General features: G+C 25.6%; 1 protein-coding gene across 5 annotated transcripts in view; it reads right to left on the bottom strand.

The window, feature by feature from the left end:
• LOC118069596 (tachykinin-like peptides receptor 99D) overlaps positions 1-24,799 on the bottom strand; it is a 58,131-nt gene that overhangs the window by 6,049 nt on the left and 27,283 nt on the right. For all 5 annotated transcript variants that reach the window (XM_035087811.1, XM_035087812.1, XM_035087810.1 and 2 more), the window contains exons 2-4: positions 15,296-16,685; positions 2,286-2,504; positions 102-252 (exon numbers count right to left, since the gene is read on the bottom strand). In XM_035087811.1, coding sequence (XP_034943702.1) covers positions 102-252; positions 2,286-2,504; positions 15,296-15,735 — 810 coding nt within the window. In that variant the 5' untranslated portion in view covers positions 15,736-16,685. The remainder of the gene's footprint in view (positions 1-101; positions 253-2,285; positions 2,505-15,295; positions 16,686-24,799) is intronic.

The raw sequence follows: 24,799 nt of genomic DNA, 5'->3' as shown, positions 1-24,799 counted from the left end.
GGTAGCATAGATGATTTATGTCTTAAAGAAGTTTTGTTTTGTGAAAGGAAAAAAAAAATTATTTGAATTTATTTAATTTTCATTTTTAAAATTAAACTTACCCTTCTTTTACTTTTTATGTTATCAAGTTGTCTTTGTGTCGCTTCTCCAATGCTTTGATATCCCCAAAGCTCGAAACCAACACGAGCATATGTAAATGTCATCGATCCAATTGGTAAAAAATACGTCAAAATCATAAATATTACGTTATACCTATAAAAAATTAAATAAATTATTTAGAGAAAGATAAAAAAAAGTAAAGTTCACATTTTTTGATTAAAATTTTTTACAAATACAGAGACAAAAAAGTAATTTTATTTTATTCAATATAACACGAAATAATGTTGTTTATAATTTAAAAAAAAAATTAATTAAATAAAAATTGAAATGCTGGCTTTTTTTTTTATTAATTATTCTACATTTTTAACATGTCTGATATTTTTTGCAGCTATTGATTATTGAAGAAGTTTCTTTTCAATTTTTTTATTTTTTTTTATTTAACGAAAAAGTTTGGTAAAAAAAATGACTGGCATTTTTAACTAATTACACATTTTTATTTATTCCTTATAGAGAGAAAAAAATTTAATTAACATTTAATTAATCTTTTTCCAATTCGCTCTTTTAATCTCATGAAAAATTACAAATTCTGTTATTTTGTGATGAAAAAAAAAATACACAGCAACATTTATAAATTTAATTTTTTTATAAAGACACTTTGAAATATGTATTGACATTAGTTCACAAGAAAAAGATAAAATTATTTACCTTCTTTTGGTATAATGACTTGCAAAAGTTACTTTCTGTAGATGAATACAAGTACATGGGTAAAAATTATCCTAAAATTTAATTAAAAATTTCACCTACACCAAAGTAGCTATGTAGCCCTCATGTAAAAATATTTACCACCGTTATGTAGTGATTAACAATTGTGTAGGGTAAACATAAATAAATTTTACAATTCCACAAGGTAAATATTACTCTTTAATGGGGGAATTTTTCACATTCATTTAGGGTAAAAATTATTCTTCTCTGAACAAAAAAATCTATCACAGTCATTTTGTCTCACAATTACTCTACTGTAGGGTAAATTTTAAACCACATGTAAGGATAATTTTACCCACGTGAAATAAATATATCCCATGTAATTTTTTCATAAATATTTTATGTTGTTAATCATTAAATAAAATGATATTCTATGACATTTACTCAAATTTGAGTAGTATGTAAAATTATATATACTACCCTAAACTTATTTAATCGAAAGCAAGTTATAAATTGAAAAAAAAAAAAACTTTTGGCCATAACTAATGCAGTTTTTATAGTTTATATAAAAAACTTTGAGCGAATAAGGTTGACTTTCCGAAAGACTAATAATCCAATATAATGAAAAAGTAACTCGTAAAGAAAAGTATAACAAAAAAAAAAAAAAATTAAATTATGTATTGTATCTGTTTAGTTTATTTGAAGAAAATATTAAAATGATATTTCTATTGATAATGTATTTTTTAAAATTATACATAAAATGATAATGAAGAAGTTAATTTAGTTGTTTAAAGTTTGAAAACAACAGTTAGTAAACAATTATATTTTGGTGTGGTTTTTCTCTTTAATGTAAAACATTAAAGAGGGATGAAATGAACAGCAACCCTGAAATCCATTCAAGAGTGAAGCACAGATTCTACCACTAATGGGATGGTGGATGTTACAGTTCTTGCTTCCAAGCTCATGCAAATTTTAGGTAGGTAAGATCTTAAGTTAAACATATAAAATAAGAGAAAAGGTAAAGTCATGTAAGACGTCCGGATTTTCCTTATGAGTATTAAAAACTTTATTACATAAAAAGCACTTTAATATGAATATTCATCAATTATTAAATTTTAATTCACTTTTTATATTTTTTATTATAATAATAATTATGAATCAATTACTATTAACAGAAGCTTGTGAAGAAATGAAAATATCGTCTTTGGTCGACGATAAAGGATCAAAAATAAAGTAGAGAAGTTTTAAGTAGACTTAATTTTGGTTCATTGAGATCACATTCTTGTAGATGTTGGAGATATTCAAGGACTATCTTTATTACTCTATTCATCGTAATGATCTTTAAGAGTGGCCATGAAGGTAGGAAATGAGACAACATCATTAAGCACTAGTTACATCTTTTCTTAGTTTCGATCTTGAATCATTAGTTATACATTTAAAGCATCAAAGAAAAAAAAAAGAAAAATAATTACACAAATACTTACAAGTACTCATCGTAGCTAAATCCATTATTATCTCTATTAGGCCAATCTCCATAGCAAATTATCCGAACTTCACCATTTGAAAAAGTATGTGTATAGGTTTTGTAATAAATGAGCATTGGAAACGATAGAATTGCACCCACGACCCAAATTAATACAGCTACACACAGAGTCGAACGTCGACCCATTCTTGGACGCAAGGGATTCATTATCGCCATGTATCTGTAAACAAAAAATACATTCATGTACCTTTTTGTCTTAAAACATGATTAGAAGATACGATAAATAAGTGGAAATACTTTAGAATAATGCTAAAAAAATATCATGGGTATAGAATCAAAGATAATAAAGTCTAAAAATAAAAAAAAAAATTATTTAATCATTTTTATGATAATTCCAGTTTCAAGTATTCTGATGTAAAGCTTTATTTTATAATTTTGTGGACTTTATCATTTTTGATTCTATACCCCTGATACATTAATAATAGTCCAGTCAATATTTGGCATCGATGTAGCTTTCGATTAAAAGGAAAAAAAATTTTAAAAAATTTATTTGTTGATGAACTACAGTCAATTGTTTAAAAAACAGTGGAACTTTTGAGATAAACAATTAAATATCTCGAGAACTATTTGTCGTAGAAAGTTGGCACTAGTTTCATTTTATTCCTCATAAAAAGCTCTAAAAATTACATTTAGCATGTTTTAATCCCCGATACGTTGTTTTCAAGATATTTAATAAAATAAAAGTAATTTTTTTTATAAACAAAAAAATACATATGATCATAAATGCTTACTGTAATCTGTCGTCACTAAAAATATAATTATTAAATTAAATCGATTAATATTTAAAAAATTTCAAACTTTTTCCTCTTTTTCAAAGCATATTGACTAGACTATAAAAGTCCTATCATTCTCAAATGAAAGTTTAATTATTAATTGACAATGATCATGAAAGACATACTGACATTTGGTTCATTCTATTCGCAATTAGTATCTTTTACCTTTCTTTTCAATGATAATGAAATTTTTTTTCAATTTTTGCTATTTTACCAAGTGAATTCCTATCAAGGTAATTCAAAATTAATTAGCAAAAAATCATCTAATATTTTATCTTTCATGTAGACATGCATAAAATAGAATTAATTCATATTAATCATTTTTTTGAGATATTCAGTTGGCTAAAAAATTCAGTCCTCTTTTAAAAACTAGAATAAAATAATATTTCTAATTAAAATTACTTAATAAAGATATTACGTAGGTCATAGCATAACTATTGTCGTATTGTATTTGAACATAATGCAGCATCGATTTGTTTACTTTATAACAGAGGACCCTCTTTGTATGGTCCACGTACAAAATATGAACTGTTAGCTATTGACACAATTTAATCGATGATTTTTTTAATACGTCACTATAAAACTGTACTCTCATTGATCCATGGGCCAGCTATAAGAGGTGTATGCAAATTTTTTTTTTTAAAGTAGATGAAATAACTTTGGTTCTTTTTGTTAATTACTTGTTTTACTCTTAACTTCTAAAATAATGAAGTTAGAGTAAAAATAGTTTATATAAAAGTTATTCTTCTTGGAACAATGAATATTTTTTATATAAACATTTTTTCTCTATTCTCCATAGTTTAGCTGAAAAATGAATTTAAACAATAAATTTATTTATAACTTTTAAATGCACCACCTTAAGAAAAAATAATTTATATATTTTCATTCAGCATGCGAGAATTAATAAAAAGAACCAAAGTTATTTCATCTGCCTTTTAATAAACAATTGCATATACCCTTATAGTTGGCCCATAGATTACATACTTTTTTTTATACGACAAAATTTATGTTGTGACCAACGGATTTGAAGAAAAACTTTTTAGCCAACCTAATATTTTAAATTGATTGAATGTTAAGTATTTTTATAAATAGAGTAACGGTTTGTTTTTATTTCTCTATTATCATTTTTTAGGGAAAAAGTTTCTGATAGGTCAGACAGTTTTTATATACTCTAGAAGGTTTCTTCTCTTATTTCTACGATGAGAGCTTAAAAGCCCATCTGACCTAGGTAAAGACTCAGCAAGGAATAGAGAGACTTTCTGAAGATCGTTTCTATATCGATAATAGTGATGATGAAGATTAGAGTGTGAGTTTTATCGAAACGTGTTTTAAATAAATCACTCTAATATTGTTATAAAAAATAAAGTCTCTAATGAGAAGTTTGATTGATATTTCTAGACTTAAAATAAATAAATAACCAATTAGTAAACTCGTTATGGAATTTTTTAGTCCAAATAAATAATTATAAGATAAAAATATTCAATACTAATTTATTCAATTAATTATAAATATATAAAATTCAAGAAAGTTATGATAGGATTCATTGATTTTCTTGTGGTTTTGTAACTGCGTCGGCGTAACAATCAGCTACCGTTTGTTAATGCATTTGATTAGAGTCGCATTATTTCAATTAACGATGCTTCATGTTCGATAATCAATCAATGATCTTTATGATCTCACAATAATTATACAGTGGCTTTTCAATGGGTTTCCTATTTAAATTAAAATAGACAATGAAAATTTTCACCATTATTATTTTGATATAATAAATAAATTGGTTATTTTATTTTTCATTTTCTCTTACTCTTTAACTGTCTATCAACATTTTTTAAAAAAAGATGAACGGTCTTATGTAAGGAAAATCCTCCAAGGCTTTTTTCTTTTTATTTGATGAGTGTATAAAGCTTCTGATCTATCTGCACGCTTTTATCAATGCTTGGTAGTGATCATTTTGTGAAACCCTATCACATCCTGTGGATCATACTGTGCGTCTAGATAATATCAGTATATCTCGGAGCTTGGAAAAAAATTCGAAAAGAAATAGATTTATTTAAGTGATATACATTTTATATATACGAAAATAATTTATAAAAAAGAATCCATTTGATGGATATTCAGAATGTATAATCTGGGTTTAAATAAATCATCTTGATGCTATATTAAATCAAATAATAGATAATTGTTTGAAATATAATTTTAAAATGTTCACATAAGTAATAGCTATGTGCTTGCGAAGCACGCGCAATCAAGATACTTCTATCTTTTAAATATTGTTACATTTCGCGCTTAAGAACTTACAGGTTCATGCGCATTTGCTATGACCTATACTGATTTGCACAGATTCATGTGGGAATACCATAATATATCCGTTGTAGACAAACAGACATCAGCTAATTCCGTAAATTATTGTATTACGTTTTTTAACTACTTTAATTAATAGACATCAGATCAATTATTCATAATGAGTGAGAGTGAGAGCAAAAATTTTAGCTTCAAGTATAAAGAGGATTTTTATTTAAAATTAGACAATTATTTTGCTGATAAACCATCTGAAAAACCTTTAAGTAAAAAGGAGGTTGAAGCAACGATCGCTGAAGTAATGATCGCAAAAAATAAATTGTAAGTAGAATTATTTACAATAATGTCATTAAAAATTAATATTTTCTTTAATATTGACTTTAATTTTAATGTACTTTCAGAGGAAAGAAAACAAAACGAGAATGTAATTTGCTCAATAAATATGACGTTAGAACTGTTCATGGTCACTCCTATTTGATTCAAAAAAATTCAGATCCAGATATTACACCCATAATAGTGCCCTATGAAGAGGTGTTTGACGAAGTCTTTAATCACCATGTGAAAAAGACTGGTCATGGTGAACGATGCACGTCTGAATGCCCTTTTGCTAATGAATACCTTTTCGTAGATTCTCCAAAAGCACTATCGAGTGATAAAAATCAACTAGGTATAAATGGTATTATTGAAGATCTACAAAAAATGTGGTGCAAATCTTAGATGCAGAACTTCTGACGTGTAATGCATAATCAACAAATGTGCTTGTAAAAAAGCAAATGTTTTTGTCAGATGTCACGGTAGCTTGCTATGTACCAATAAATAAAATTTTTTCTACCTATTTTAATACAATCTAAATTGTCGTGTCATTTTCAATTATCTTAATCCAAAATACTTATTAAACAGTTCATGAATTGTTTCATTTCATGATCTGTCTACTACATACAGGTATATATCCTATTTTTGATGATATGATAAAAATTCATTTGAATTATGAGTATTTGTTATTAATGAAAAATAACTTGGTAGTCATTAGCTTGTATTTTATCACTGTAGACTAAAAATCCACCTCAATGGGTTTTATCCCATTGTCATAGAAAATGTATCATATATATCAAGTTTTTTTGCTTCTCCTCTTCTTTTTCTTCACACTCAAATACATTTCTCGCTACGATCACGATAAATTTTAGACTAAAGTAATAAGACTCAAGGTGAAGGCTGTCATTGTGGAATTACTTGAAAGTAAAGTTGATAGTTGATGAAAGAAAAATTAATAATTGATCCAGTAATATTTTTTTCAAAGTATTATTAATAAAAATAGATTTAAAAAATTGAGTTGTTTTTTTTATCTAAAATAGTACAATATTTATTTTACATTATTCAATATATTTTGATTAAATAATTATCACATAACATTTCAACATCTACACTGATAAAAAGAAATAGAAAAGATTTGTAATAGTTGAAGGGATTTCTTCTTAAATATGAAAAAAATTCTTCAATAATTAAAAAATCATTTTGTAACTATTAAAAATCTCTTCTATCAGAGCAGTTTTTTAGTTTAATTAAAAAGTATTACATTATATAGATGTTAATGAAGTCTCCAAATTATTCATCATCATATAACTGTCTTATATTTATTCCAGATTAACTTATATTAATATATAAATACTCAGATAAATATAAATGTAGGCTAAAAAATGAAATGCAAAAGATAAGAATACTTCAAATACTTGATAATCCATTAAAAGTTATTAAGTAAAAAGATTGGATATTTTTTTAGTTTATATTCCACAGAACCACTTGTAAAATTTAAACGTAAAACGATAACTCTCTATTGATTAAACTTGCTCACTTGAAGCTACTTTCCACTTTCTATTCTTATTCACTTTTTCATTAAATTCTTATTGAAAAAAAAAAAAGGGAAACACTTTAAATTTTTTTAGAGTATAATAAAGTAATATTATAATATTAATTATATATTTTTATGTTATAATCAAATATATAAATTTAATATTAATAGTTTTTATCAACTGAATTATCATATTCAATTTATTTCAAAGTAATTGAGATTACTCAAAGTTTCAGTATCTGTGTCAGACTATAATAAAAGAACCAGAAAAGAAGTGGAGAAAATAAAGGAAGCGTCGTCTCGATTTATAGCTTGGAAAAGAGTTAGAGATGAAGAAGGTGGGAAAAAGGTGATTTGTGTGACGGCTAAAAATATTTCGCTACTTCTACGAGAATCTGTTATATATGGATAAAAAATTTACAAAAGTGTGTGGTTTAGGCATTTATTTAAATTCATTCATGTCTTTTTCTACTTTTAATATTCATCTCCTTTAATTTAAAAAAAAAGAATAAATAACACATAAAAATAATTTAGACTTCATTCATTTATGTAAACGGTAATTTATATTAACTACATAGCATGTAATTTTAAAATTCACAAAAATGAAAACTAAACGAAAAAAATATTTTTTTTGGTCTTTTTCACAGTAAATTTGAGTTTATTATTAAACTGTCCAAGCGATAAATTAAGATTGGCATTAAATGAAATCGGAATTTTCACTCTGTAAAATTAATATTATTATTCAGAGATTTTCAAGTAGATTATCATTGTGTTGACATTTTGTACAAAATGTAGGATATTTTACTTTTAAATAGTATAATTGGCAGTAGTAATTATATCAAGTACATTGAAATTGCTATTTAATAATATCGTTGAATAAACAATGGAATCTACATTTAATGTTATTAAATAATTATTTAAACTGATTATTTTATAATATAGGCTGTTAAGTGAATTTATTATTTTAATTATAAATTTAATAAAAAAAAAAGCAATACCCAAATAAATTTATCAAATGGATTTTTAATTAATTATTTTGTAATCAATGATTAAATACTTTGAGAAATGTAAACACAGTAAATCGGTTAAATGTATTGCAATAAGCTTGATATTAACTTTTAAAAGTATCGCAGAATTAAATTTTCAGAGGAAAATTATAAGTATTTATTGGATAATTGCAAATATATTGTTGCATAAAATATAAATAAACGAATACAATAATGTTCATATCATTATTAATCTCATTATGACTATTTTTTATAATTATTAATAATTTGATTAAAATCTTTCGAAGAAAAGATATGTATTTAAATATTTGTCTTGAATAGTTAAATTTATTAATGAATGAAATATTTTTAAATAAATAATAATTTAATTACAAATCAATTAATCAATAAAATATTCTTCTATTTAATTAGATATTAAAACAATAAAAACAACTTTTTCAGGGTTAAATATTTTGTTCAATTATTAAATTAAAGAAAACAAATTTGTAATAATAAATACTAAAATAAATATCTGTATAATAAATAATGATTACAAATTTTAATAAGAGATATCTGATTTTTGATTATCATTTTTATGTTTAAATAATCATTTCAGTAGGATTAAATTTATCCAATAAATGGTCGAATAACTGATCCTAAGCTTTTAAAGTTTTAATATTTTTATTCTTGAAAATTTTATTGCTGACTATCATGAAATTTAGTGCATGCTGTATAACACAGGCTAAGATAGAGAAATACGTATCGTATAATTTTATCTGTTATATCTTATAAAAATGACTTTAAGGATTGATGAATATCTAGTTGATGGGTATTTATATTTAGATTTCATTTTTATTTCAGCTGTCATGAAATTTTATTAACAATAATAATTATTATTATTCGTATTTTTAGAAAAATAAAAGAGACAATTAAAGACGAAACAAGTCTTGTTTGAAAGTTCAAATCTCTTTTGTGCTGTTTTTCGAATGACACAGAAGTTAGATTCTCAAGTCTAATGACTTAAGTGTCAGCTTGTTACAATAGATTCAACTGTATTTTGAATTCAATTCGGTGGTTTAATAGTCTCAATGTTATACTTGAGTGTTGTATTTAATTCAAGTTACTGATTAAAATTCTATTGGTACAGAATAATGGAATATACTATTTTTACTTTTAAAATTCTCTAAACTAATGATTTTTTAGAAATAAAAATGATTTATCGCTAAACTTTAATGCGTTACAATTTTTTTTTAACATACAAAATTCAAGTTATTTAAATGCAAATTTTTATTCAACTCAATTTTTTAAATATCAAATAAGTCCTTTAGGTTTTGAGTTTATAAAGTAATTTGTTACAGTATATTTTTATAAAAAGTTTCCTTTCGATTTATCATGGACTAAAAGTTTGATTATACATCCATATGTGTTTAAAAAGTTATATTAAGTATAAAAATAGTATATTAATAATAAAACTGGAATAATTGATGCTTGAACCTTTGGTAATTGAACATATGTAAAATCAATTCCATCACTTGTATTTAATGATTCGTTTTCATGATTGCTGTTATGATGATTATAATTATGCATCAGGAATCACATTTAAATCCATAACTGTTGCGTCAGTTGATTCATGATTTACAGAAGATGAAAGCTCTAAAGGATCTGCCAATACCATTTGATTTGCCTCGAAATTATTGAAATTCATAGCTGTCTACGACAATTCACTACTCGTTATTACTGATTCAAATGTGTGAGGCTTGTTTGTGGCATTAATTAAATTGGTTACGTGGTTTGAAATAATTATATTGCTATTACTTGTACTTTCTGATTCATTTACATTTATGTTATTCAGTATTGTTATGTTATATTATGTTCTGTATCAGCGATATTATACTTTTGAGTGTTCATTAACAATACAAATGGTATTAACTATGTTGCTGTAATTGAACTAGAAATCATTAATTACTTCATTTTAGTTTGCATAAAACTTTGAAGTATAAAAATAATGTTTGTAATTGGAGTAATTTGAATTGATGTCAGTATTTACTATACAAATTGAGAAATGGCAACAGGTTGAGATTCAACAGGTACTATAGGTCAAATTTGTTGCAGGTATTTCTTCTTGTGTTTGATATTTTCTCCAGTTAAAAGTATTTTTTTTCTTCTTATAGACCACAAATAATGAGAGGTTGATAAAAGAATTCCAAGTTTTTAAATTTAAAAATAGTATATGATATTTACAACTATATATTCGATCAAGTATGTCTCTGGTAATAGAAAAGATCTTTTGTGAAAAGTCTTCTTTGAATATTGATTTTCAATTTATCTATTGTAAATTCTCCTAGATTCAGTCTTCTGAGAAGTTGTCGCTACTTCTTGTCTTCAAGTATCAGTCCTAGGAATGTCAACTTTAGAAATAGACGTCTCTCTTATCAAACGCATCATATTCAAAGCTTCTATAGCAACCATCCGACAAGTTTTCTCATTCAAATATAGAATAGACTTTGACTTCTGTTAAAGTTGGGCTTTGTATAATTTTACTTGCATTTTCTCTCTTATTTTCCAACGTACTCTTTTTTTTTTCCATCGTTTACATCTGTTAAAATGTAGTCCATGATGAAGCACCTGTCGACATACCTTCGTTTAGTAACTTGTTGTTGACAGTAAAATTTCATTTAGAACATGTGGATGGTTTTATGAGAAAATAATAATTTTTCTTTTGATTATTATTCTGTTAATTAGTAGTGCAATTTATCAAAGAATTGTTCATCAAATTGAAAGAGGTTTATTACTTATGACTATAGAGTAAAAAAATGTTTTATTTTTCTTCATTGAAAAAAAAACAAATGAATTTATTAGTGAGTCAAATTGCTCCACGTGTATGTATTTTTATTTTCTTTTTCCTCTTTCTACTTTAACTAAATTATTCTCATTCAATGGCATTTCATGATTGTATATTTAAATGAAATATTTTCAACAAACTGGCCATTGTCCAGACGAGTTCTGACAGTTCCAGCTATCAGTTGACCCGAATTCCGTTTCTTGGACGCGTTCTTAGGATTCTCTGATCGGTGGTTTGCAGTTTCGATGCTGTCAATGGACGTGAAAGCATGTTGATGACGACACCCACATATTATGAATGCTGGAAATGGGAATGAGAATGAAGGTATGTTGCGGAGATTACTGCCATTCACTCTAGAAGACTTGATCTCAATTACGTGGTTGGAAACCTCATTACGTTCAACACTTGAACACACTTGATCATCTCTGATGATTACTTGCTTTACTTGACCATCTTCAGAAATTGCAATTATCAATGCAGGTTTAGTCCATTCTACAAAAATTCACAGGGCACAGTAATAAGTGAGGTTAGTTGATAAAAATAGATTGAATATGACAATCATTAATACAAACAAACTCTTTATCATGTATGTATTATATAAGTTAATAAATTAAATATGTAAATATATCGATAGTATTCAAACATTTTAGGTTATGTAGAAAATGTAGAGTTATATTTACTGAAAATTCACAGGAATTTGAAATTTTCCGAAATTCCATTTAACATCCTTTAGTTACGACATAACTAAGAAATTCTTCAAATATATTTGATATATCCTCACGTGTTTAGTCGTATTATATTCAAAGAAAAGTTAATCTTGTATATCGAGCCACACCAAATAAGTCAGTTATAAACCGCCATGTCTCAGTTGTTCTCTCGTTCATAAGAGATCTTATCTTGGTACAACCACCTGAACTCAACATGTATCTAATTGAATTGATTTAATAAATAAATTGAAGCTGATCAAATCTTAGGTAGGAATCGTTTCAAATATCTTGTAGGGGAGATTCGTTCTAGTATTTTAAATTCAATTGACTCTATCACTTTTTTCAAATCTTTTTCTATATAATTAGAAGCATAATACAATTGGAGTGATTTAATAAGGAATGAAATTTGTTAATTTATCATTGGAATTTTATGTTGGAATAGTTGCTGGAATACTATTGTGTCTTTTAGTACAATTGATATATGACTGGATGCAATCATTATTACAAGGTATTGGTTTATAAAATAATGATAAGAGGACGATTTTAAAAACAATTAACCAGAACCAAAAATGAGACAATGATTTTTGATATAAATAAAATAGGTCATGAATTCCGTCTTAATATTTTTATTCTAGAATACACGTGATGCTATTTGGATTAAAAGACATTTTATCGTGAAATATTGGTATTAAAGGTATGCATTTGAAAAAGAATGACATTGAAGAAGAGAATTTATTGAAATCAATATTAAAAATGGATATTGAAAATGAAAAAGTCATAATGAATGGTAAAAATTAATCACTGCAATTCAAAGTAATTTTCAATAACAGAAATTAGTATGGTTAATGATATTGTCAAAGTATGATTATATGAATGGGAAAATTTTTTGCTTCATTTTAATCAAAAGACCTATTTATCAGTATGTGAAATAAATGCTTCAAACATCTGGAGATAAAATCAAATCGAATTCTGTTGCACTGTTTTGCGGTTTATAGCAAATCTGTTACGAATTGATACATTCATTTTGAGTTGATTTCAATTGAATGAATTTAATCAAGGACTAAGGATTAATTTTTAAATTGATGTACAAGATATTCCATTCTACAGAATATTTAATACTCAAATGTTGTAGACAAGTTTGATAATAACGTATTCGAGGGAATTTTATAATTTTGGTACATTTGGTAACAACCAAACAAAAACTAGGTTGCTGTACGTTTGTGTACTAATTTATAATAAATGAAAATTGGTTTCTGCGGAAATATGTGGCCTCTCTCCGGTAATCGAAGGAATTCCCATTGTCCCTGATCGTGCCTCGTACTTGTATTCTCACGAACCATATCAATATTTAGGTATATATAGATAGAAAATTAACTTGGAAATTCAATACTACATCGTTGCTTGAGAATAAAATATTTTCAATTAGTCATTTCATCTATGCATTGAATTTAAAATTAACAAAGTCAAGTTATTTTTCTTTTTAACTATCCATCTATTTATGAGGTAATAAAATTTTTAATTTATTCCTTTAATCAATTATTACTTAATTAAATTAAATAATAGATTATTTTAAACATTGTTAAAATTTTTACATTTTTATTGGATACTTTTTTTTACTAAGAAAAGATTGTTTTTTTTTATTAAAAAAACTGAAGTTTTAGAAGAAAATTTTATCAGTATTCTATTATTGTGTAGAGAAATCGAGTGTACGAAATTCTTTTTCAATATGAAAATTATAAAGGTAGGGAATACCAAAGTATTTGAAATTGAGTACAAGTAGTGAAACAGTTGATTAGGGTTGACAATAATTAGGAAAAGAAAAAATCAAACTTTGAGGTCACAAGCTTGTAAAAAGACTGATAAGTATTTACAGGCTTTGTATTGGAATCCAAATAAATTTTAAGTGTGCATTTACGAAACGATGTTAATTATTTATTTATTAAAAAATATTATCGTACACTTGTCTGACTTAAAATCCAGATAGACTTGGGAGATTATCATAGATTGTATTTAACTGTTTCTAAAAACTTTACAATAATTTTCTATAAATTTTAATTAATTAAATAAATTTACTACCTTTAAAACAATATTTTTTTAATTTATAAATTTTTTTGACTCTAGAAAATCCTAGGATTTTGTTTATTTAATTTATTATTAATTTTCATAGTTTATTGCTGTGATTAAATTTTATTAGAAAAATTATTAAATGAAAAAAAAATATTCGAAATTTTTTTTATGAACATTAAATACGAATATTGCAAAACTACTGAAACTAAAGTCGATTAGTTTACGCTTCGAGACCGATAAATTTGTTCATGTCCCTAGTCACAGGACACCAGAGAACAAAAATGAATAACAAAAGTGTTTAGTGGTGTGAGAAAGAAGGGGATGAAAAAGTATAAACTATACTACAAGCAAATCGATTGGATCTTTTGCTACACGACAAATTTATTGCTCGAATTATCTTTCATTGTAACTTGTATAATTCCATCCACTTGGAAGTAAAGATTTAGAATGGTACACAATTTACCAACTAAATATACATACATTTACTTTTTATATTTTACTGAATATAAATGGAGTTTATATTGAAACTTAAAAAGTTAAAAAAAGGATCTTTTCATAACCACATATTTTCTATAAAAATATTAATTACACAGTAATGGAATATTTATTCATTCCAGAATTTAAATTTCATCTCATTGAAGGAAGAATTGCTTTTTCTTCTTAATAATTTCCTACGACGAAAATAAGGATCCTTTGTACCAAGAAAATACTTCCTTATTTTCATTTAAGTAATGAAGGAAAAATTTTTTCTTTCTCTTTAAAATTTACTTTTTTAAATATTATTTTAACCTATTTTTACGCGAATAAGTCGCTTGGAGACATAAAAATGGCTTATCTCTAAATATAATTACTTTTTATCTGACCTGGTAAATATTTTTTAGCATTTGAACTAAATAATATTACTCAAGTGAGGAAAGTTGAATTGAACAGGTACACATTAGTACTCTAGTTAAATTCTAAAATATTTTCAACAATGAACAATTTCATTTTACATTGGCATATCTCTGAGGGTACTGGTTTTTGGTCTTGTTTCAAACTTGTAATGTTTGTAATAGTTGATGGAGTTGATATACTATTATACCCTCGAGTATTCATTTATTCTGTTTTCTTGCGTCAGTTGTAAAAGATAAACAACCTAGATAAATGAGAATGCTGTATGAAGATGAAAATGGAAATTTTTAAATGACAAACTATTGGAAAATTAAATTATTTTTATTTGTTTGTCAAGCTTCTTCCAATCCAAGTGTCAAATTACATTCGATAACTTTTAAAAACAATCATACAACGTTTCAATGACATTGATCATCATTAATAATAATTAACGATTGGAAAAAGTAAAGTTATTCCTTATTATTCTTTGAACGTTTTAATAAATTAATTTTAGAGACTATGTTAACGAGACTATTGAATAGATTATTTTAAAGAGACTTACCGATCAATAGATATCGCCATAAGTGTGAAGACACTAGCACAAATAGTAAGTACAGCAATGAATTGGCTAATTTTACAATATAAATTTCCAAATGTCCAATGACTGTTCAACATATAGAAGTAATTGAAGGTGACATTAAGAGTAGACACCATAGCATCAGCAATACTGAGATTAACAAGAAAATAATTTGTAACTGTCCGCATCCTTTTGTGCCTCAAGACAATCCAGATAACTATGATGTTGCCAAGAGTTGCTACTATAATCATTCCCACAAATAAAAATGTCCAAATTATCTGTCGCCACAAAGGTAGAATAAATTTATTGCCATCTGAATCAGTTGAATTGGTATCATTTCCAAACCAAGTTGTTTCAATTTCTGGCCAGGTCGAATTGAATGGGTAGTCTGTTGAGAAATATACTTCCTCCAACGACTGCATCATGATGTCAACTTTTATACTATTCACTCAATTACCAATACTCTTCTTCTTCAGTAACAATAAACATTCTTAATAATAATAATTGATGTTTGTAATAAGAACAGGGGCCAACAGCCCCATAATATTTCTGCTTTACATAGTCACGTGATAAGTGATATTATTTAATAGAGTATTAGTTTATGTAAATGCATTTGTCATTTATAAAGCCATCTTTCTAATAATGATATATTATTTAACTCAATCATAGAATTTTTATAATATTTTCAACTGTTTTTATATTTTTTTTTCTTCAATTGTAATAGTCGAATAATGTCTTTTGTTGAACTTTAATTCAACTAAAACTCAACTTCAACGACCTCTAGTCGTTAATCGTGTCTGTATTACTGTCGATTTCGAAGTTTCAATTGCTTTTTTTTCATTGATTTCATTCAATAAATAAAATTACGTTTCACTTGAGATGTGTTTTAATTTTTTTTTTTACATTTTGTTGTTTTTTCTTGTGATTTTATGGTAACCTGTCACCTGTTTGCAATCTTTAGAGCTCTCTTGAGTCTGATGTGATACGCCTTAGGCAATTTTTCCACAAACTCACCCTCCTCCTTGTATCTTTACTGTCGCAATATTATTTGCTCTTGATGTTTAGTGAACTTTAGTTTTATTTACACAGTCACATGAGTCATTATTCTTTTTGTCTTGTGGAGTAATCCAAGATTAAAGTCACTATACTCGACAGTATTGAGAGTCCTTTGGAGTTATTTTATTTTTTTTTTTTATCCTACGTACTTTCGTTTAAATTCCGGCATTTTTTTGATATTGTTTTTTCTTTTATTATGTTTTTGGAGATATCAATATTCGATTTCCACACTCATTTTTTTTTTCCATTCATTTGACTTATTTTTATTGCTGCTCTTTCACTGTAATCCATTTGTCGACATCAGCATTACTGAATCGTCCTGAAACAAGATATATTACATTGTTCATTAAACTAGAATAAAATGTCATCATTTTTTATGTTTAATTAATTTAGTTTTATAGTTACATAAAAAAACAATTAAATTTAAAGTTCGTATAATAATAAAAAGATCGTGAGTATCGTTAATTATGTAATGACTTGGGTCATTTTTGTCACGTTAGAAAATCACAATTAATTGTAACACAATGAATGTACCTTCTAATTACTTTGCTGTGTTTGTGATCATCTATATATAGATGAATGAACATTGGCTTTTATTGTGATTAATTCATGAGAGACTGATGAGCATTTGAATTTACTTTGTTTCGGGGAATACAGGTGTTTGATAAATATAATCGTTAGTGAAATTAATTATTATCCTCTTTTTACTTAGTTCAAGTAGTTTAGCACTTGATAAATGTCTGCAGAAAAAGCACGATTTTGATGTTCTTCAGATTGTTGTGAATAATTAAAAAAAATTAGTCGATGATTTCAATGGAAAAATAAAATCTAAAAATGTTGTTTTATACATTGGTTTAATGAACAATGATTGTTCAATTTTTAGGGTTTATATTATGAAGATAATTTTAACAAACAAAATGATTATTTTTGTAACAATTTCGAATAAATAGTTTATTAAAAAATCAACAGTTGTTGATAACTTTATGAAGAAAAACTGAAAAATGGCACATTTAATGTTAAAATATGGATCAAATTTATTTGGAAATAAATCATTAATTTTAGAAAATTAATAAAAAGAAGATTTTTTTATGTTATGCAGTTGTTATTCAATTGAAAAATTGAAAAAAAATTTTTTTTTTTGTAAAAGTTATAACTACTCTCTAAAGAACGTTATTCAATAAATTTTAATTTTGTTGTTACTTATTTTGGAAAGCCCTCTCGAATCGCTCAAAAAATTCGCTCCTACATGCTAAAACTTCTTCAATATGATACATTGTAAAAATTCTTCTAATAAATATATCGTAAGATAAATATATATTTTTATCTAAATAGTTAACTGAGACTAACTTCAATCAGACACATTTTTTTAATCAGTCATAATTTATTCATCCTTAATAAACATTTTAATTGGGTTTGCTAATTATTTAGTATTCATTTCATATTTTATAATTTTAGGTTTAGAATAAATAATTCGCTTTCATTTTTTTTTTTTAACACATAAAGACACTTTGATTTAGTTTAAAATGAAGATAAAAAAAAATTCCCATATTATCATACTCAATAATGAATAAATTGATTTGGAAAGTTTTAATTAGCTATCAATATTTCGATTTGTGACATTTAATGAATCAAAGTGTCGTTGGTGAAAAATAATTAACTAATTTATGAAGAAAGGAGAAAAATGAGGGAGATTACTAGCAGAAAGGGGTCAGCAGTTCTATCATAAAATTGGAAGTTGGAATTTAATTGTAGAGTTGGCGACAAAATGGGTAGGAGTGAGTATGATGGAAAATTGTCGATCGAAATTCTTGAAATGATTCGTCGGTCATACTGATCTCTGATATCTATTCATGTTCTATTTTTAACCTGTGATGTAATCCAAATATTTTTTTTAGTCTGTCAAATTTTTTATTAGAAAAAAAAAACATATTCTACAATTGTTAACGTCAAATATTACTATAAAATTTTATTGAACTATGATTGAAGGGAAAAAAAAGGAAATTCTTTTCGACAAATCAATTGTATCTTTCATCGTTTTTCATTTATGATTGTCATCGTTGTATATGTGTAGTGAAAAACTTCTATCAGTACCTGTGTGGAAATTCAAAAGAAATGTAATACCAAAATAAAAGCATTAGAGGAAGTTTTACGAGAAATAGTACTGTGCATTTTTATTCTGTAGAATAACGTGAGTTGTAGTGCCTTTTGGGAGTTGTGCAATGTACATGAAAATGTACAGAATATATTTTTTACCACATTTTTATTGGGAAGAAATGTAAAAAAAAAAAAGATATAATGGATATTGCAGTTTTTCAATGTAATGTAATTTCAAAATCACTGTAGAGGTTTTTGAATGGGCATGAATTGAATAAATACAAGCTCTCTCTATGTTACTTATTACTTATCATAATTTCAACTTTTTATTATTGCAATCACATTACTGTATCCAACTATATTTTATTTATTTATTAATTTTTTTTATTATTGAACAATTTTTCTACTTTTTTTAATTTTATTTCTCATTTTCTCCATTTATTTCGATGGTTAGCATATTATTTATTCGCTTTTGGTCCCGATAAATTCTTTCTCATGACAAAAACAAAACTCGCAACATTTGTGCTGCTCTTAATGTTTAAACATACAAGTTTCTTAAGCTAATTAAACTAAGATTCTATAAAATAACACTAAAACATATTCATTGTCAATAGCTCACAAAAACTTGGCGAATATTTTATTGAGTTTCTAAAATATGAAAAAAGTAAGATGCACGGATTAATATTTTCCAATTTTATTTAAATCAGAATTTTATTGAGAAGAAATGTAAAATCCTTTCTCATGATTCCAAAAAAAAAAAATATAAATAAAATAAAGAAGTTCTATTCTTTATTAAAATTAGAAATGACGTTCGCTATCTTCGAATACATTACCACTTTTATTTTATTCAATTTTAAATTTCTATTAATTTAATTATTTAAATTAATAAGTCAGACGTAAAAATATAATAATCATTCCCATCGATTACTTTGTGAATAATTCAAAAAATAAATTTTCAAAAAGTATTTTATTCTCAATCAGATAAAAAAAAAATTATCTTTTAAAAAATCAATCGTTTTTTTCCCACTTTGGGAGTCTCAAGCTACGAAGATTGATGAAAATTCAGGATAATCAATTTTCAAGGAAAATCAATAGCTTGTTTCTATCGCTTTAATAACAAAAACTATACATTACTTGTTTCTAATTTTTCTGTATCACATAAACTAATAAACTATCAAAATTTCAATAAAAAATTTTCGAAAATGAATAATGTCGATTTTTTATACCGAATCGTTGGATGACATGACAGTCTTCAATCTCATTAATAAATATTTGGATCTGGGTGTAGACTAACACTAAAATCTCCATTAAAAGTTCTAAAACATGTGTTGGATGACAGGATTTCAATAAAATAATATCCTCTTAACCTTAATTTATCTAAAGAAGCATAAACATATGTTGAAAAAATGTCGATGATAAAAAATAAATCGACGCCGTTCATTTAATTGAATTGTAAAAATGTCCATTTATTTTTATTTATTAATATATTAGTTTTAACAGCTGATTGTAAATGTATATATTGATGGCAGTTTGATAGGAATAAAATGGTATTAATGCACCATACAAATAGATATATATCGTGCTAAGTTGGCATTTATTCTTACGATAACAGAAAGAGTAGTGGCATTAAGTAGCTGTAGCCCCTTATTTATTAATATTTTCATCCTTTATCTGTAAAATCAGACCATTAGATAAAACTATGAATAGGGTAAAAATGATTTTATACATGTCGAGCTTATCAAGAGAGTAGTGCGAAAGACCAACATTATTTTTTGTCAATAGACATAGAATAGTATAACTCAAAACACTAAAATGAACGCACATTGTGAGATATTCTTATTTTTTTTTTGTCTTTTTGTGACATGAAAAATTTTCCTGCCAGTAGGAGGAAAAAGAGTAAGTGTCATGAGGGTAGAGTTTGATGTACAGATGAAAAGATTGTGATCTGTTCCTTATTTTTTTTTTTAAAAATCGATTCTGTCATATCATGGTTTGTTCATCATTAAGATACGTGTATAATTATATATCTATATATATATAAATCAAATTTTCTAATTTATTTATTTTTTTCAAAGGTAATCTTATTGAGAATAATAAATCATGGGCGGGCAGATTTTTTATACCAACTAAAAATTGGTAGCAGTTAATAAATTATATCATTATATTAAATTATTGTATTGTTTGATTATTTAACTATTAATTTTAGTTGAACATAAAATAAAATTAAAATTCAGTATTTATTGGAGTTTTTATTGTTATTAAATATCTTAAAAACAACGCATCGGGGATTAAAACATGCTACATGTAATTTTTAGAGCTTTTTATGAGAAATAAAATGAGACCAGTCTCAACTTTCTACGACAAATAGTTCTCGAGATATTTAATTGTTTATATCAAAAGTTTCACTGTATTTTAAACAATTGACTGTAGTTTATCAACAAAAAAACTTTTTAAAATTTTTTTTCCTTTTAATCGGAAGCTACATCTATGCTAAACATATAAAACAACTTGAAGTTAATTAAATGTCATTACTTTTTACAATGAAAAATATAAAGTGCATATTAAATAGAATTTGTTATAAGTCATGTTTTATTTTTTATCTTAAAATCATCTTATGCTTTACGAAATAAAAGTTTATATATTATTCAAATTGGTAAAAAGATTGTATTGTATATGTATATAGTTTGATGGATGAGCTTCTTCGAGGTCATAAGGTCACGTAAAAAAATACAGAGTTAATCGAAAATAGTTTAGCACTAGAGTGAATACTGAAGTATGTGGTTCTGCATTTATTTGCTAAAGGAGAATTGGTACAGAGTTCGAAGGGCTTTTAAATGCTTCAACGCGGACCAATGGCTTCTTTGTGCCAATAACCATCGTGAAACAGTACGATATAACGTATCGTTTCGCAGAGAATGCAATTCTAGGACAAAGCAATTGCCCAGCCGGAAATACAGCAACTTCCTGGGCATCTCAGAGGGGATGATCAAAACAAATAGCTGTTATTTAAGATACCTAGTACAGGAGTGTTATAATATCAAATAGTCATCTGAATCAAACTGCAACATCATCGAAATATCGATCATTTATTGTATCCATACTTTTTATTAGTTAAAAAAATAAATTTGTGATAAAAGTTGTTCAATATGATGGTAAAAAAAAATATTGTTAACAATATTATTTTTATATTCCCTTTATCTATATTTTTGTATGACTACACGATAAATAATTCATACATGATAATACGGGTAATTCACTAAATCACCGGAGAAATCAGACAGCAAATTGTCAATATGATAGGATTTCAAAGTTTGCACGCAAATGAGGCTTGAGAAAAGCCAATTCATCAGTTTTGGAGTACTTGTAAGTCACCCACCAGAAGAATTGATGCAATTTGTCATAAAATCCTACACATCATCCTATTACGTTCACTTGTCTGTGATGTAGGCTTCCTAGTCCTTTTTATAAATAATTCTCTCTGTTTTTCATTTATTCTACTCGAGTAGCTTAATAAAATTCAAAATTTTTATTTTATAATTTGTATGCATCAGTTGGATGTTTTTAGATCAAGTGATTTTTATAGTACTTTTACCTACTTTTCAAATAAATTTATAAAATTTCATTTTTACATTACTTTTATAATATTCATTTTATTTGTTGATTGACTCTATTTGTCTTCAAAAGTTATCGTATTGTAAAATTTAAATGAAAATATAATTTTAAAAAAGAATAAAAAAATGGATATTACAATAAAAAATAATATTTTTTTTGTTACAATTTTATAAAAATTTTATCTATAATTTATGTATTGATAAAAATTCGTAATTTTGTCATATTATTGTCGTTTTTTTCAATTGTTTATAATAAATTATAATTATTATAAACAATATTTAATTGTTATAAGTCACATAGAGTTATTAAAATCAATATCTTATTGATCGTAATCGAATCTATGAGCAATAAGCATTGTTTTATCCCAAAAATTTTTTTTGCTATTATTTATAACAAATGGAAATTGTTATAAACAATACCCAGTTCTTATAAGTCATATAAAATCATTAACAACAATATTCTATCAGTATTGAACAAATTTTTTAACAATTCTTATAATATAATAAGTAAAGTTAATTCTCAAGAGCCATTTATTTAACATTTTATTTGTTATAAAAAAAATGGCTGAACCAAATTCGTTTAAACTTCTTCCAGATCTTCTTCATTGTATTATCTTCTAAATGAAATTTGTCCGGAGTCGATATCTCCATTGGTTTTCGAGATATCGAAAATGAAAAAAAACCGGACATGCGTACCTACAATAATACGTACGGACAATTGTACGTACGTACATATGTTTATTTTTAAATCTTCTAATATGCTTTTAAATGTCTTAAAACATAAAAAAATAACAAAAGTACGGATTTTAAAGGCTGACCACATTATAATAATTTACTTATGGGAAATTAATAACACACAGTAAATATGAGAAATAATTGTAATAAACAATTTTCGTCGTAGTTACTGTTGTGACGCAATTTATTACTAATCTATAAAGATTTCCTTTATGCAAACAACTAACAGTCTAATACAGTTGTAGCACCTTTTGAGTAAAACTAATATAAAGACTATTTACTTTTGCATTACCTGTCTCAAGCTAGATCCCTTTTATCTATAGCTCTTCTATTTTTTTCTCTCTTTTCTCATCTTCTACCGAATTTTTTTTATTTTTTTTTCATCCTCATTTAGATCGACTATCCCCAATGGACAATGAAGTCTAGACCAGTTACAAGCAACGAAAGATGGCCACAATGGAAGAATATACCTATGGCATAATGAGAATCTTTTCATAATTGAGTAATCGACTCAACTTATAATAATACTTTTGTTAAAATAACAGAATGGATGATAGGATATATCTGATATCAAACCATTTTTTTCTGCATTTTTATTTAATTTAAAAATGATATGAAAATCTTTTATAACAGAGTCAATTTTTGATATATTTTATATATTATAAATTAAATTTATAAATTGAAATTATTGTAAACTAATTTATTTAATCGAGAGAAAAACAATACACTCATCAATTACTATTTGTTTTTGAGTTTTTTAAATTATTTTATTATCAAATCTCAGTCTGTGTGTATTTAATTTAACTCAATTGTTAAGCAAATGTAAACTAGAAGTAACTTTTTGTTTTCCTTTCAATAGTTGAGTGAGGTTGCTGACAAATTTTGCATATACAAAATCTATTGCATTGTATTTAATCTCTTCACCCTAGTAGCAAGTTAACATGAGAATTGTTCTGATCTGAATATCTGAGTTCTAGGTCAGCTAGATTTGCTTCGATATATATATACTCCATATGCAGGAATTTTCTGTATAGTCGATCTGATAATCTAATTCCAGTGGATATTTTATATCGGATTAAAAGAGGATATGTGCTTTATAAATTGAAATAACAAATTTATTTTAAAACATTTTCACTATTAATTTTAAATATTTGCTCAATTATTATTTAAATTTTAATTAAATTTTCGAAGCATAAGATTACAATTTTTCATTACAAAAATTTAAATATTTATTATTTATAAAAATTTACGAGAATTATTACAATATAATTTTTCGATTTAGTTTTAATGTAAAATATCAGAAAATTATTTAAGTCAAAATTGTGCACTGTTTTTGTCTTGTGCTAATTCTACTTGAGCATCTGTAATCCTTTATAATACTCTCGAATTTCAGCATAAAGTACACATCATACCGATTACTATGAAAATTACTTGGAAAGTTTAATACAAGACATGTATTGTACGTGAAATACCATTTACAATTTCATCAGAAAAATATTACTAAATATTAATATATTAAATTTAAATCCAATTTTTATATAATTTTAAATGTTAAAATAATTTATATTTTAAAATAAGAATGAAATAATAGCTTAAAATGTCATTTAAAAGAACGAAAAGTTTCTTAAAATGACAACAAAGATTTTATAATTAAAGAAAGACGTCTAAAGTCGAGCATTGCTAACAAATTCCATCATTTGTCTACACTAAAAATCCTAGTATTTTATTTTAATGCACTTAATATGTTTTAATATGACGCTATCTATTTAATTAGCTCCCATTGAGTGCATTAAAAGTTGACTACAACGTTAATCAAATGACCGACATCATTCTAAAACACTTTAAGTGTATTGAAATAAAACACTCCCATATTTAAAATGGGTAAATCCATGTGAATTAAAATAAGGCACATTAAGTATGACCAATATTGAAGTTGTAGATAATTTTTTAATGGAAATTCAATATTAAACACACTCCATGTGAGTTATTTTAA

The sequence above is a fragment of the Chelonus insularis genome, unplaced genomic scaffold (genome assembly GCF_013357705.1).
Source record: "Chelonus insularis isolate UGA/USDA-ARS -01 unplaced genomic scaffold, ASM1335770v1 contig_41_pilon, whole genome shotgun sequence".
NCBI classification, from domain to species: Eukaryota; Metazoa; Arthropoda; class Insecta; order Hymenoptera; family Braconidae; genus Chelonus; species Chelonus insularis.
Note: the sequence above shows the minus strand (reverse complement) of the source record. Positions and strands in the feature narration are given on the sequence as shown.